This window comes from Phallusia mammillata, chromosome 4 (assembly GCF_965637545.1).
Source record: "Phallusia mammillata chromosome 4, kaPhaMamm4.hap1.1, whole genome shotgun sequence".
Classification (NCBI taxonomy): domain Eukaryota; kingdom Metazoa; phylum Chordata; class Ascidiacea; order Phlebobranchia; family Ascidiidae; genus Phallusia; species Phallusia mammillata.
This window is the reverse complement of record NC_137255.1, coordinates 20,461,924-20,475,477: the sequence shown is the minus strand read 5'-3', so window position 1 is coordinate 20,475,477 and position 13,554 is coordinate 20,461,924. Positions and strand designations below refer to the sequence as shown.

The following is a 13,554-nucleotide window of genomic DNA, read 5'->3' as shown; positions in this document are numbered from 1 at the left end:
GACAACATAAACTAACTTTAGGGGTCAAGCAGACCAATTTAACCAATACAGAAAAAGACTGTACACCACAATGACTCAAAATGCTATAGCGTTTATTAAATTTATATCTCATTTGAGTGTAAAAGGCTGAAAACATCCACACAATGTTAGTAATGTTTCTGTAACCTGTTTTATACTTTACACAAAGTCTTACTTAAAACTGCAAAGTTCCATTTAAAACTGCATTGTGTAATCTGTCTGTCTAAACCAGTGGTTCTTAACCGGTGTTCGATCGAACCCCAGGGGTTCGGCAACGCCGAATCAGGGGTTCGACGAAGGTCTTTTTGAAGTACAATACAAATGCTTGTTTTTTTCAAACTTTAGGGTCTATAGTCGCTAAAAACGGCAATTTGTATCGGCTCAATATCAAAACACTGGAAGGTTAAACTTAGACAGGGGTGTTTTAAACTGCTCTAAACAGTTTTTGTGGTACTAAAAAGAGTATTACCAGCCTAATAACCATATGTGTCAGACTTTTTGTACGCCTATTGTGTGCCAACAATGCGAACAAAACAGGTACCACAAGCATCACAATATAGATTGTGACATCATAAACACTTAAGACTTATCTCCTCGCCGTGCAGCTCAATCTATGCACCGAGCTAGAAATTAATCTGGGCTTTTTGGGCGCTATTAGATGGTAAATACATGATATAAACCAAGTATTTTAAAACAAAAATAAGCAGGTAAATTGGTAAAATAAGAATCTGCGACGCGGCCGTCCTAGCAAAATGGTTGTGCAACCCTGCTCTAAGGTTTTCTTTTCATTTTTTTGACCTAACAAAGAGGATTGTTCGCGGTAAAAACTAAAAATTGCCGGAATTAAAGCAATCCTGAAACAAGTTGCTTGTATTATGATGTCAGAATTTAACAAAATGACAAACAGTAACTGTTGCCACTACGTTTAAACAAAAACTAATTATGACCAAACAAACAAAATGGGTTAAAAACCTAGGATGTAACTTGGGGTTCGACCAAAGGCTGAAGAATATCGTAGGGGTTCGGCCGTTATAAAAAGGTTAAGAACCACTGGTCTAAACTAAAAAGCTTTCATGCATACAGAAGTTTCCATTTGCGGAGCCCGTTAGCATAAGAACACTCGACTCGAAACTGACTCATTAACCCTACTTAACACCCTTTGGTGTGATTTTGTCCGAAATTGTGACAGTCTTAGTCACTTCACTGGTATTTACTTGCAAACGTTTCTTAGGATACACATTTAGTAGCGCCCCAGGTTCAACTAAAACCCCGTAAAACATTCTCCCAAGTGCGCAGCCTACCCTTAAGGGAGAAATGCAACATACGCACCCTAACCACGAAACTAATGTTTGTTTTCATTCAGATGTTTGCAATTAAAGTAAAAGCTGTTTCGTGACATCACGCCACAGCACGATTTGTGACGTAATAAAGCGTCTGCTTTCAGTTAATCACGAAACGCAGCTACCATAGTTGTTATCAAGGGATAAAATAATTTTGAGACAAAGCACTACAAAGCAACAAAACAGAAATAAAATTTGACACAAAATGGCTGTCCCAAGCCCTTAAAAACAATGATTTACCCTACTTGGATAAGCGGTTTGAACCTGCTCTTTAGTACTTTCAAAATGAATGCTTTACAAACAAAAATCAAATTACTGGTCCTGCAACAAACCTACAAAATGATTTTAGTCACAACCACAAGTATCATGACTATTGTATTGGTTTAATAAAAGCTTTCATAACCATTTATTAAAGTCATAAACATACACCAGGTACAGAAGTGTCAGTCTATGTTTAAGGCAATATGGTTAAGCTTGTGAATCTTCATTTGCTGAAACACAAATAAAATGGCCTGCAGAAAAGCATGTCAGACAAGCCAAGACAAGCATCGTACACACACGCTTCCGAACTGCTGAGCTCCAGGGCAAAACGGCTTACTTGAATTTAGGCTGCCGAAACTTTTCACTGAATTAAAACTACTGCCCAGTCTTTTCCAATCTAAACGTGTAATCAGAACGTTTTTAATTATCAGATCGTGTGACAGCCCCTTTTGAATGAGAAACGTTCTGATGACACGTTCAGATTCAGTAAGTAGTATTTGCTGATAAATTCCGCGTCAAAAGTGCATGTACGGAGATTTGATACTAAAAGCGGATTGTGGCCTTGGGAAAGTCCCTTGGGCCATGAACCTTTGAACGATTGACCAGACAATTAATTAAAGCCAAACTGAAAATTAGGCCCTAATGAAAAACTAATTGTATATCCTCTTAATTAAGCGAAACCAAGGCTTGTTTGTTCGTTACTTTTGCTTCTTGGCTTGGTCAAGCAATGCCTAAACAAACATGTTGATATGCAGGCAAGTATAATTTAATACAAGTAGGTACAGGTCAAAATGTATTGGTGTCGATTTTCTACGACTATATAGCAATGCGCTTATTCCTCACAATCATTCCCAAACATTTATACCCAACAAGTGACCCAGAATAAAACACGTAAAAATACAAATAACAAGTGATACAAAGTAAGTTACGATAGATCGATTTTTAGGGCACGTTTAACTTCGCTAGTTGAAATAACAGACGTGACAAAATGCTGCCTTGAGGTAAGCCATGTGTTGGTGTAACTGCTGTGTTGTTTTCAATTGGAAATGAAGATACTGATTAAGTCCAGTGGTCCGCCCCTGATGCCATAGTACTGCAATTTATGTTCTAAGTTTGGTGATTTATAAGACGGTTGTGACTGTCTAAACTTTGTAAAATGTTTTCATGTAGGTCTGAGGAATTTATGCAGTTGCATTGTGATAATTTCTCAAGGATTTTGCAATATATTGGGGTCATGGAAATTGGTGTGTAATCCGATCATGATATTGGACTTTTTACCTTAGGTATGGGTGTAATATGACTTATTTTTAAACAAGTAGAAATATGGAATATTGCCAGGCATTCATTATAAAGGTCTGTTAACTATGGGGTGATAACTTCTATTGCTATTTTGATTACCCAAATGGGTATCTAGTGAGTGATTTTTTTGTGATTTAAAGATTTTATTTGCTTTTGTACATCAAACTCTGTAGTGGGTGCTAAGAAAAAAGATTTGGGGATGCTGTTCTTTAAGTATAACTGATATTGTGTTTTTGTGGATTGTATTTGCTCTGCTATTTTTTCCCGACAGTAAAAAAATGTTCATTCATTTGTATTGCTATGTCATTGCTATCCATGTACATGTTAGTTTGTTGAGTTTCATTATTGGTAATTTCTTTTACTGTTTTTCAGGTTTGTTTTGAAAGTGTTGTTGTTTTGTACCCAGGTGGCTGATGATGACCGATATGGCCCCTTCGCCATCCACCTGTTGCTTGCCTATTGTATTTTATTTGCATGCAATAACCGTGTATATGTAACTGCAAATAAATAAATATGATGTGATGTTGTTGTTTTGCTTATTGCTTAGTTTGTTGTTGTAAAGTTTGTATTTGATAACATTGTTGTGATTTTTGTGTTTGTAACATTTTCGGAATAGTTTTGTTTTAGTTGATTTGAAAAAGGCTTTTGTTATCTATTGTTTTGTTTTAATTTTGTTTCTCTTCTAGAAAAGTGACATAATGGAGCATGGTCTTGTACGGTAGATGTGAATATATTTATAAATGTGGTAAATTTATAGTCAAGGTCGTTGGAAGTTACACATGCCAAGTGATGCAAATTCAAACATAACCTTATGTCAATGTCAACTAAAAAGTCTTCAGTGTGAAAGTTTTTGAGTGTCCTTACAATCAAGGGAGTTTTTTTTTCTGGAGGTGTGTTGAGCAGTGGATATCTATTATGATTGGTAATAAATATCCACTGCTCATTTTAGAATTAAGCGGTTTGATATTTCAAATTTTAGAATTGCTGGTAGTATGTGGTGTGTTGAAATTGTATAAAAATGATCTAAACAAGAAGGTGGACTGTATCTGGTTGGGTGAGTGACAGGAATATTGCATTCTGTGCTGTGTATGAGATTTACATAGTTTTTAATCTTCACCGAATTCATGATATTTTTAAGATTTATATTAATGTCTCCGCCAACATAGTTTATGTCTAATTTTTTGTTGCATTTGATCTATTGATTGGATAAATCTTATCTCAAAATCTTTAAAGTCTCGACAATGGTGGCGATAAATTACACCTGTACTGATAGTATGTCCTAGGTGTTTTACATCTATCTACAAATATTCGCGCTGGTGCAGACCATTGATAGTTAAGTTATATCCGCTGATGTCGGTTTCAAAAGGTACCTGTTTGATATTTATTTTCGATTTTGAAATAGAATAACTGAGAGTGGGTATGACATTTCAGTTAAGAGTTCAAGGTTGGACTTCTCCCACTGTTTGCTTTTCGATATCAGGCTTATGTAGTCACTCGCAAAGGAAATGTCTTCTGCCAGCCAAGTGTAGAACTTCTTAATCAACCACCATATACAGTTTTTTATAGCAAGTGGTATTACCAGCAAATACGACAAAAAATCATTGTGTGTCGGACAATGGTTGTTACGTAAACAGGGCGATGATCCTTAAAAACCTAAACAAAAGCGAAAACACTGTCAGTTGAAGTTCAGAAAACCCGTTTTGAGTGCAAACACAAATCTTTACAAGCACAAAAAAGAAAATCGCTATTTCCGGTCCTCATCTGTTGACGGGGCCCTCGACAAAAAAGTCTACAATCTCGCAGAAGATGTACAACAGGTGTGGCCAACCCGCGGCTCGCGAGCCGCATGCGGCTCTTCGCCTGGTTATATGCGGCTCTTACATCGCTGTCGAAGTTTGGGGCCTACTGTGTATATTCTGGTTAATATGTGGCGATCTGGTACAAAAATCGTTGAATTTAAAGTAAAGCTTCAACAATTTTGCTTTCAAACAAACTCACTATCGGTATGGCCACAAACCTTGCCTTAAAAACTGCAACCTTTTGTGGCAAATGTCTTGATTGTGATCTCATATATTCAATTGTTAAACAATAAATGGTTGCTTATTGTTGCATACAATGCGATTGAGACAAAGCAACAGCAATATTTACAACAAAGTGTTCCAAGTAAATTAATAGTGCTTCAATCCGTTGGTTTTCGGGTTACGACGAACGTTGTATTTTATGGGAAGTTTGCCTTGGGTTTGATTTGAGCAAAATGCATTAGTGACGTCGCAATGGTGGTAAATGCATTAGTGACGTCGCAATGAATTTAGTTTCGCCACTTTGCATTTTTGTTAAACTCGGCGACTACGTTTGGGGCGCATGCGCATTAGATGAAAATACCGCAAAGTTTTTCACCCGGGAAATTTTTTTGAGAAAACAATTTTTGTCAAGTTAGCCTTCAAAATGACAGAAAACAAAATGTTTTTAGCAATTCACCAGACATGAATCTCACCGCACGTTATTAATAGAATGAGACAAAAAGGATATTTTAATATATTTGATTTTGTTTGTGAGATTCGTTGAAAGGGGAGTTTTGTGTGAGAGACACTGTTGAAAATGACTGGCCGTGGTCTGTACAAGTCCAATTGGTGTCATTATTATGTTGGTGTGCGACATTTGGAATAAATCTGGCTAAGCACAGGTCTCTGTGTGTGAGGAAGGGACAAGGCATATGTGCTTATGTGTATAATGTGGCTCTTTGTGTTAACGCAATAAAAAATATGGCTCTTTGGCTTCGACCGGTTGGCCACCCCTGATGTACAACAAGTATTATTCAGGTTTGTTTGTCAAGTAACACAGTTTGCTTTAGTATTCACTACTTTGCAGTTTCCCTGTTAACATATGCAGCGATGGCAACGTTGGGAACTTAATCACCGCACAACACGGAACAATTAAAATGTCCGGCGCTCTATGCTTTCCGTACATTTTATGGTTTGACTCACGCCTTCTCAATATTACATAACATATCTGAGGTGCATCTGATAAGTCCTTGTTACAACACGACATAAATGCGTTTCGGAGTTCGTAAACTCCCAATACAACGAGTTGGGTCACAAATTACAATGTTTCGATCCACGTTTTTTAAACGAAGGAATAATCGTATGTCAACCACACTCCAATTATTTGCAGATGTTTGGCGAGTTTGTCACTTTTATATGCAGCAGATCCAAGTTCCCAAATGATTTCTTCCGAACTGACGAAAAACAAAATGGCGATCACCGAATTTTATTCGCCCACTGTTATTACTTGGCTAACGTAAATTCACACTTGCGCGTTGCGAAGGAAATGACACACAGAAAAATACAAACGGATATAAAACAGCGCAATTTATTGAGAAACATAAGTTCAGGGGAAAAGTGCTTCCACCTATAGGGATTAGTCAAGGACAATCGTATTATGTTCAAGTTCACACATACGCTTTTTTCTGCGCGGCACATATCCCTCACATATCGGCAGAGGCTGCTTTCTACACTACATCATTTTGTAAAAACAATTTTGGTGCAATTGGCCAACTTCTTACACAAACTGAAACACAAACTTCATTAAATACATAAAATACGAACAAATACGTTTTGTGCACATGTTAGTAAGCAAGAACTAATATAACACACTCTGCGCAGTAGAACGTTAAACTCGAATCTTCCCATTTTTAATTCCGTCCTGCATTTCGGGAGTAAGGAGAACATATGTTTTCTTGCTCGTGCCCAGGAAGTAAATCTTATCATCGACAATCTCTAAATCAAATCCTTCCTTTCGCAAGTTTACTTTTCGTTGCTTCAAAGTTCCAGTCAATTCAAAACAATCTTGTACTCTGTGAGATTACACGAATAAAACTTAGATATTAAACAAAATCACACAGATTTGAAGTAAGATTAACCAGTAACATTTTCGCAGGAAGTTTGTATGTTTACTAAAACCTATGAATTAAGTAAAACATACTGAACTTCTATATATTTTGGTGAGGGTAATCTAAAAGGACAAAGAGCCGAATAATTTCAACCGAAACGGACCGATCCAAAAAAACTCACAATGTACGTAAAAAAGCTTTTGTTATACTTGTCATGTAGCAAAGATTTACCTGACAAAACAGGGTCTTGCATAAGAAGCAAGATTTTTACAGACATAGTCGTAAAAAGCTTTGCAATCCAGTTCATCATCTTCCAATACAACTGCTGCCATACCAGCTTGACCTTCACTACCTGGAAACGTTATAAAACAGTATTTAATGTTTTTTGGACTGAGCATCTAAAACTAAAGTACAGCAAGGGAATAAATCTGGTTTGGTGATTAAACAGGAATTCCGTTCACAAACCTGGAATCTCGACCCCATATACATTGGCCTCCTTGACTCCTGGACCTTGCACAACAATATCGCTCACTTCATTTGTCGAAACGTTCTCGCCTTTCCACCGATAGGTGTCGCCAACACGGTCACGAAAATACACGTGATAATTTTCGTCGCACATGAATAGGTCTCCGGTGTTGAAATATCTGTCACCGTCCTATTAAACAACAAATTGTAAGCAATGCCGCTATTATACACGTGACATATGACGATTGACCTTGAAAACGTCGTGAAGGATTTTCTTCTCGGATAGAGCTTTTTTGCCTTTGTACTCACATAAAGCCACCGTTTTGTCAATTTTTCCCACCAAAAGACCAGGTTCATTTGCATCGGCGACGATGGCACTAAATGGGTTGGAAAAAATAGTTTAATTGCAGAATAACCTTACCTAGACATTGTCGCTAATATTTGGCAGATTCATATGATATATTAATGTATTTAATAACACCTGGATTAATTCTCACCGTCCATTCTTGTCCCGCACCAGTTCATCGGCTTCGGAATTGTATTTTACCAAAACGCCGTTCGTAAGTTTCTAAACAACACATGATTTATTTTTAAACACAACAAAATATATGTCAATTTAACAGAATGATGATATTACCGCTCATATTAGGCAAAAATTTTATAAACTTGTCGATCATAATAAAAAGCAAGATCATTCACTTTAAGTTAAAGACAACAACTGTTTAATCTCTGCTTGCTGACAAAACTGTTTATTAAACCCCTTAACGAACAACCAAACCTTCCAAAGTGGACTCATCGTTCCAAGGCATCCAAATTTATTGTGGTAGTTGATAAAACCCACGTTACCCTCGGTAGCCCCGTAAAACTCCATCACATGAATATTTTCACCATAGCGATCCAGAAAAGTCCGCCAAACATCAGGTCGCAAACCGTTTCCCACCATAGCTCGAACTTTGTGGCTACGATCATCAGCAGTCTACAACAGGGAGATTTTGTTTAATTAGGAAAACAAACAAACAAACAAGGTGACTTGAAGATTAATGTCATGGAGCTTAATGCCAATGAGCACAGAGAATTGGGTATCGAAAGCTATGTTTATGCCTTGTATAGTTTGTTGTCTTACCCAACGTTTTTAAGTTGTGTACTTTGTGTCGCGAGAATATAAGAATTATATCATAAAGTACATGTTTGACTGTAAAGTCATAACAATAGAAATAATACCGACAACAAAGAAATAAAAATGTGCATGTTCAAATTAACAAGGATATCAAGACAATGATAATTAGAGTTATTGTAGTGATGCACCGAATCGGTTAATTTAAGTTCGGATCGAAACCGAATATTCGATCAAATCATTTGTGACATCACGTGATTTGTGACGTTCATATGCTGCGCCTTTCACATGAAAACATGTTTTGTTGCCAGTAAAATAGTGGTGTTACCATAGAGAATTGTTCTCTTTCATTGTAAATCTTGCTTCGTGAGTATTGTGGTGCGCTGTAAGCGAATGATTTACTTATCCTTTGTAAAGAATGGACAAAAGTTTTTGTGTGTTTGACGTAATTAAGCGAAAAGGGCACGATTTACGCTTCAAAGTTGTGTTTGAAACACATTCGGTTTTAACCGAATAATTGCGACAAACCAAATATTCCGTGCATCATTAGTAGCCTATTTAAAAACCGTTGGTTGTTTGCAGACATATCGCATCGTCTCGCCGATGTACTGAATGATGGTGACGTTATACTTGCGACAATCTGGCCAAAACTGGCTGGCTGAAAATTTCTTCCTTAAAGCAATCGCAGAACCTTCAAATAAGACATCAGCTTAAACAGGCTAGAAATAAGAATGTGGCAAGATATGAAAGTGAAAGACATGTTTGAAACGGTCGTCATAACAAGAGCTATATTGTAATGTAAAATGAGAAGGACTTCCATAGCACTTTTTTAACTTGCTTTTGTAATGTTTCAATGCTTTAGGAAAAAATGACTTAGTAAAACGGCATGGAGAAAGAGTACCTTAAAAAACCATAGTCTATAACAGGGGTTCTTAACCAGGGGTGCGAGAACTGTTCCTGGGGGTGCGGTGGATGCTGAATCATTAAGGTTGGTTAGGTCTATTCTATTTGAGCAATTACAGAAGGGGGAGCGAAAATGGGTTGTTGATTTGAAAGGGGGTGCGAAATTTGGTTGGTGATTTGAAAGGGGTGCAGCAAGGAAAACAGGTTAAGAACCACTGGTCTATAATATAGCTTGTACATGTCTTGTGTGCTGTATTTCATACAACAAGAAAATTGTTAACATTGGGTAAAACGTACCAGAAATTAGAGCTCCGCAAAACCCCAGCAATGCCGCGGATGAGTGATATAGTGGCAAAGACGTGTATATAACATCGTTGGCATTCGGCTTTAATAGACATGTAACGGTCGCAGCTTGAAAACACTTACCACTGGAAATCTTAACAGCCTTGGGGAGACCTAAAAATAGACACGTCACATTTTTTCAACCTACAACCGGAACGCCATCTTTTTCTTGACACAAATATGGCATCATACAGTACGGTACGTAAAGAACAAGAAAGTACGTATAAGCCACGATGCTACGCCTTTCCACCAAAACGCACCACTCTATCAAAAGCAGCCTTTAAAATAATGTAGATAATGTATGGCGTTGTTGTTAAAGATTTTTGCCATTACTCAAGAATTAAAAATGCGACCCACGGTTTCTCAGCGGTCCGCCAAGCGATTCCCTAAATTATTTCTACATTTTTATGACATATCAGATAAATTTACACCATTTTGTATTTTAACTCCGCAAGAAATATTTACATTGTGGCGAAACAAATTGCCTATCCACCTTTAACATTAAAAATGATACAAAATAAAACGTAACAATGCCCATTTTCCGTGATAATATATTTGGAAAACCATTGTTAGTAACAACTCATTATTTCTAAAATGTTCGCAGTACAACCGATGTGAAGTGTTTCAACTTGTTAAGTTTGCAGATGCAACACTATACCTGTTGTCCCCGACGTATAAATGTAACATACAGGATCAGTAAATGTGCGCACGCCTCTCCAATCAGATGGAATGTCGTCATTTTTTTGTTTGTCTGCAGAAAAGGAAACAACTTAAGATCTATAGCTAAACCACAGCACCGGTTTCAATACAGTAACGTCGTTGACAAAAGTCAGTTTATAGTTTACTAAAGATGGGACTTTTCTGTCAGTTGAAGTTTTGGTTTACGAATCTTCGAGGCATGTCGAAATATAATAGTGATTTTTAATTCCTACAATATTTTTGAGCCAATTGCTCATGGCGTGAGAATTTAACTTCAAGTTTTCGCATTGAAATAATAGGGCAGATAAACTATATTTATGTTACCAATTCCATCGAATCAATCATACCATGTTGTTGCATATAGACTAGTTTTAATTAAGGGGGTAAAAGACAAAATAAGCAAAGAATATCGATTTCACTTACCTACCACGTCGGAAAACGATCTATAATCATCCGTTTGCTCCCCGTACACATATACAGTAATGTCGCGTTCCTGAAGATCTTCTTTGATTTGGTTGACAGTCTGAGAAAAAAATCTTCATGCCAATTTGTTTTACAAATTTGATCAGAAAACAACAACGTGTTTTACCTCCAACAGACTTGGTTCTTTTCCAACAATTAACGACTTGACTTCTGCCAGGTCGATACAATGAAGCAGAGACTTCGTTCGCAGGTTAGTGTTAAGAAAAGCTGGTACAACCCCAAGTGCTGTACTCCCAGCCCATATAGCCATGTACGCCGGTTCGTTCATCATAAGCAAACCAATCTAGCAGGCAAGAAGAATTAACGCAAAATAATGACATAATATTGGCGAACGTGGCCATACTGAAACAATCCATATTGACTAATAAACTGACTAATGCCAGTTAGCACATTATGTTAAAAATGAAGTGCCAACAATATATTTATTTCACCTTGTCCCCAGGATACATTCCCTCGGAGCGCAATGCTCTGCAGCATTTGTTGGCCCACCACAACATCTGTTTGTACGTCCACACGTCGTCTTGAAACAACACAAACTTCTGATCTTGGAGTTTTTTCGCCTGTATTTGAAGCCTGTGACAAATGACATATTAATTTACAACGTAGTAACTGCAGATGAGCAGCAAATGACTTACATATCGTAAAGAACAAGGTTGGACTTCTCCCACTGTTTGCTTTTCCATATGACGCTCATGTAGGCACTCGCAAAGGAAATGTCTTCTGCCAGCCAAGGGTAGAACTTCTTAATCAACCACCATATCAAACCTATTCCCAGCAAATACGACAAAAAAATCATTGTGTATTGGACAATGATTGTTACGTAAACAAGACGATGATCCTTAAAAACCAAAACAAAAGCGAAAACACTGTCAGTTGAAGTTTACCACATACCGTTTGGAGTGCAAACACAAATCTTTGCAAGCACAAAAAAGGAAACCACTATTCGCGCGTCTAATCTGTTTAGATCTGTACAAGTCTTTCTTTCGACAAAATAATCTATGCTTTTTTTAAAAAAATTACACAACAACGTATTATACAGGCTTGCTCGTCAAGTAATACAGTTTGCTTTAGTAATCACTGCTTTTGCAGTTTCCGTGCTAACATATGTAGCGATTACACCGTTAGGAACTTAATCACTGCACGACACGGAAAAATTGAAATGTCCGGCGCTCGTTGTTTTCCGGATATTTATTAGTTTGGCTCACGCCTTCTTAATATCACATAACCCAGGGATGGCCAAACTTTTTTACCAGAGGGCCAAATTTGCAACTGTCTTGCCACTGGAGGGCCGGATTAAATGAGATTTACGTAAAATTTGTCGTAACTGGTTGCCATCTTTATTAAAATATGTATTATTGTAGTAGAATAACAATAACAATAAGTAGGCCAAAGGGATGTGAAAAAGAGCACATACAGCTATGTTAGCTACTTGCGTCATGGTTGGCAGACTGTTCTAAAAATAACGCTGCAAGGGCATTTATTCTAAAAATAACAACGCTTGCCACAAGCTACTGCTAGTAGCAGCCAGCGCTGTTGCACTGCTTGTTCACAGTGGTAAATATGGTGCTTGGAAAAAAACCAGGCAAGGTGTTTGGCGGGCCGGATGAAACAGGACTGGGGGCCGGATGCGGCCCGCGGGCCGTAGTTTGGCCACCACTGACATAACCTATCAGAGATCCATCTGTCAATTTCTTATACAACTCGACATAAATGCGCCACAAAGTTCGTAAACTCCACCATGCAATCTTACTTCTGTTTTACGACAAATTCTTCTTTACAGAAGTCAGTAACATTACTAGTGGTCAACAGACCTTGTAACGACACTGTCTTTTGCTGAAATCGCAATTACACGACCAAAAAAACAAAGCAAACTTGGATGACGCTCCGAAAATGCAGGCACAACACAAAATTGCTCTGCAAACGCTGTCTAAAAGGTGACATGCTTTTGCAAAAACGAGCAAGTTCCAGAGCATTCTTTTTTGCGTTAAACGACTCAAACTCTACTTTCATTGTGGTGATGCAACAAAGCGTTTGTGCTGTTATTTTGTGCCATGATACTCGGCACTAATACATATGGCCTACTGTTTGTCCTCTGTTCACTGAACGCTTCCAACATCGGTAGACGACAATGAAACAAAATGTCGTTTCAAAAGAATAGCACAAACGCAGACTTCTGTAAATGTTTTTGCGGGGCAGAAGTATTTATGCAGAAGTATACATCATATTTACGTTTACGAAACCGTTTGAACCCTTCTTCTATCACAACTTTGATGACACACAACATTTCGAATATGTTTTCCACTGTTTACTTTACTGTCCCGTCGACAATTATACTTCTTTTTAAAAAGGGATCCAAAGCAAGTTTGTTCACTTTTACTGTAACATCGTAAATCGCTCAACCGTATACCTACGTCACATCTCACGTCGTGTGATTGCACCACAATGCCAGAATCCCATGTGACGTAACAATGCCCTTGTAGTTTCTTTCTCTATGCTGTGCTTTTGGCCACTTAGTATTGAATTAAGTTTAGACCACGTGTAGTTCGTTAGTTGCTGGATTGAATGTGCAAACTTTAGAACAGGGGTCTCCAACTCAACGGTTGTCTCGGGCCAATTTTCAAATTTTCTGAGGGCCGCGGGCCACATGCAGTCTTGTATGTCAAAATGTTCTAGTTCATTGTCCCTTAGTGGCTAACGGCGTTATTTTCGTTGACCTCCAAGAGCTCATGACTTTACATTGT

General features: G+C 37.7%; 1 protein-coding gene across 1 annotated transcript; it reads right to left on the bottom strand.

The window, feature by feature from the left end:
- Positions 1 to 5,928: 5,928 nt before the first annotated feature.
- LOC145225191 (long-chain fatty acid transport protein 2-like) lies at positions 5,929 to 11,649 on the bottom strand. Its single transcript, XM_080091870.1, has 13 exons — positions 11,449 to 11,649; positions 11,245 to 11,386; positions 10,920 to 11,096; positions 10,754 to 10,853; positions 10,290 to 10,382; positions 9,587 to 9,745; positions 8,953 to 9,077; positions 8,051 to 8,248; positions 7,770 to 7,840; positions 7,523 to 7,649; positions 7,273 to 7,462; positions 7,039 to 7,159; positions 5,929 to 6,771 (listed from the first exon to the last, which is right to left on the bottom strand). Exons 1-13 carry the CDS (start codon positions 11,607 to 11,609, stop codon positions 6,588 to 6,590), a joined length of 1,848 nt encoding a protein of 615 aa, XP_079947996.1. The 5' UTR covers positions 11,610 to 11,649; the 3' UTR covers positions 5,929 to 6,587.
- Positions 11,650 to 13,554: the final 1,905 nt, after the last annotated feature.

Excerpts from the sequence above, each read along its gene's own strand:
- LOC145225191 (XM_080091870.1), bottom strand. The coding sequence starts at position 11,609 with ATGATTTTTTTGTCGTATTTGCTGGGAATAGGTTTGATATGGTGGTTG. Across the intron at positions 7,841-8,050 it reads CGATGAGTCCACTTTGGAAG|AAACTTACGAACGGCGTTTT; the intron begins GTTTGGTTGTTC and ends TGTGTTGTTTAG. Across the intron at positions 7,650-7,769 it reads GTGCGGGACAAGAATGGACG|TGCCATCGTCGCCGATGCAA; the intron begins GTGAGAATTAAT and ends CAACCCATTTAG.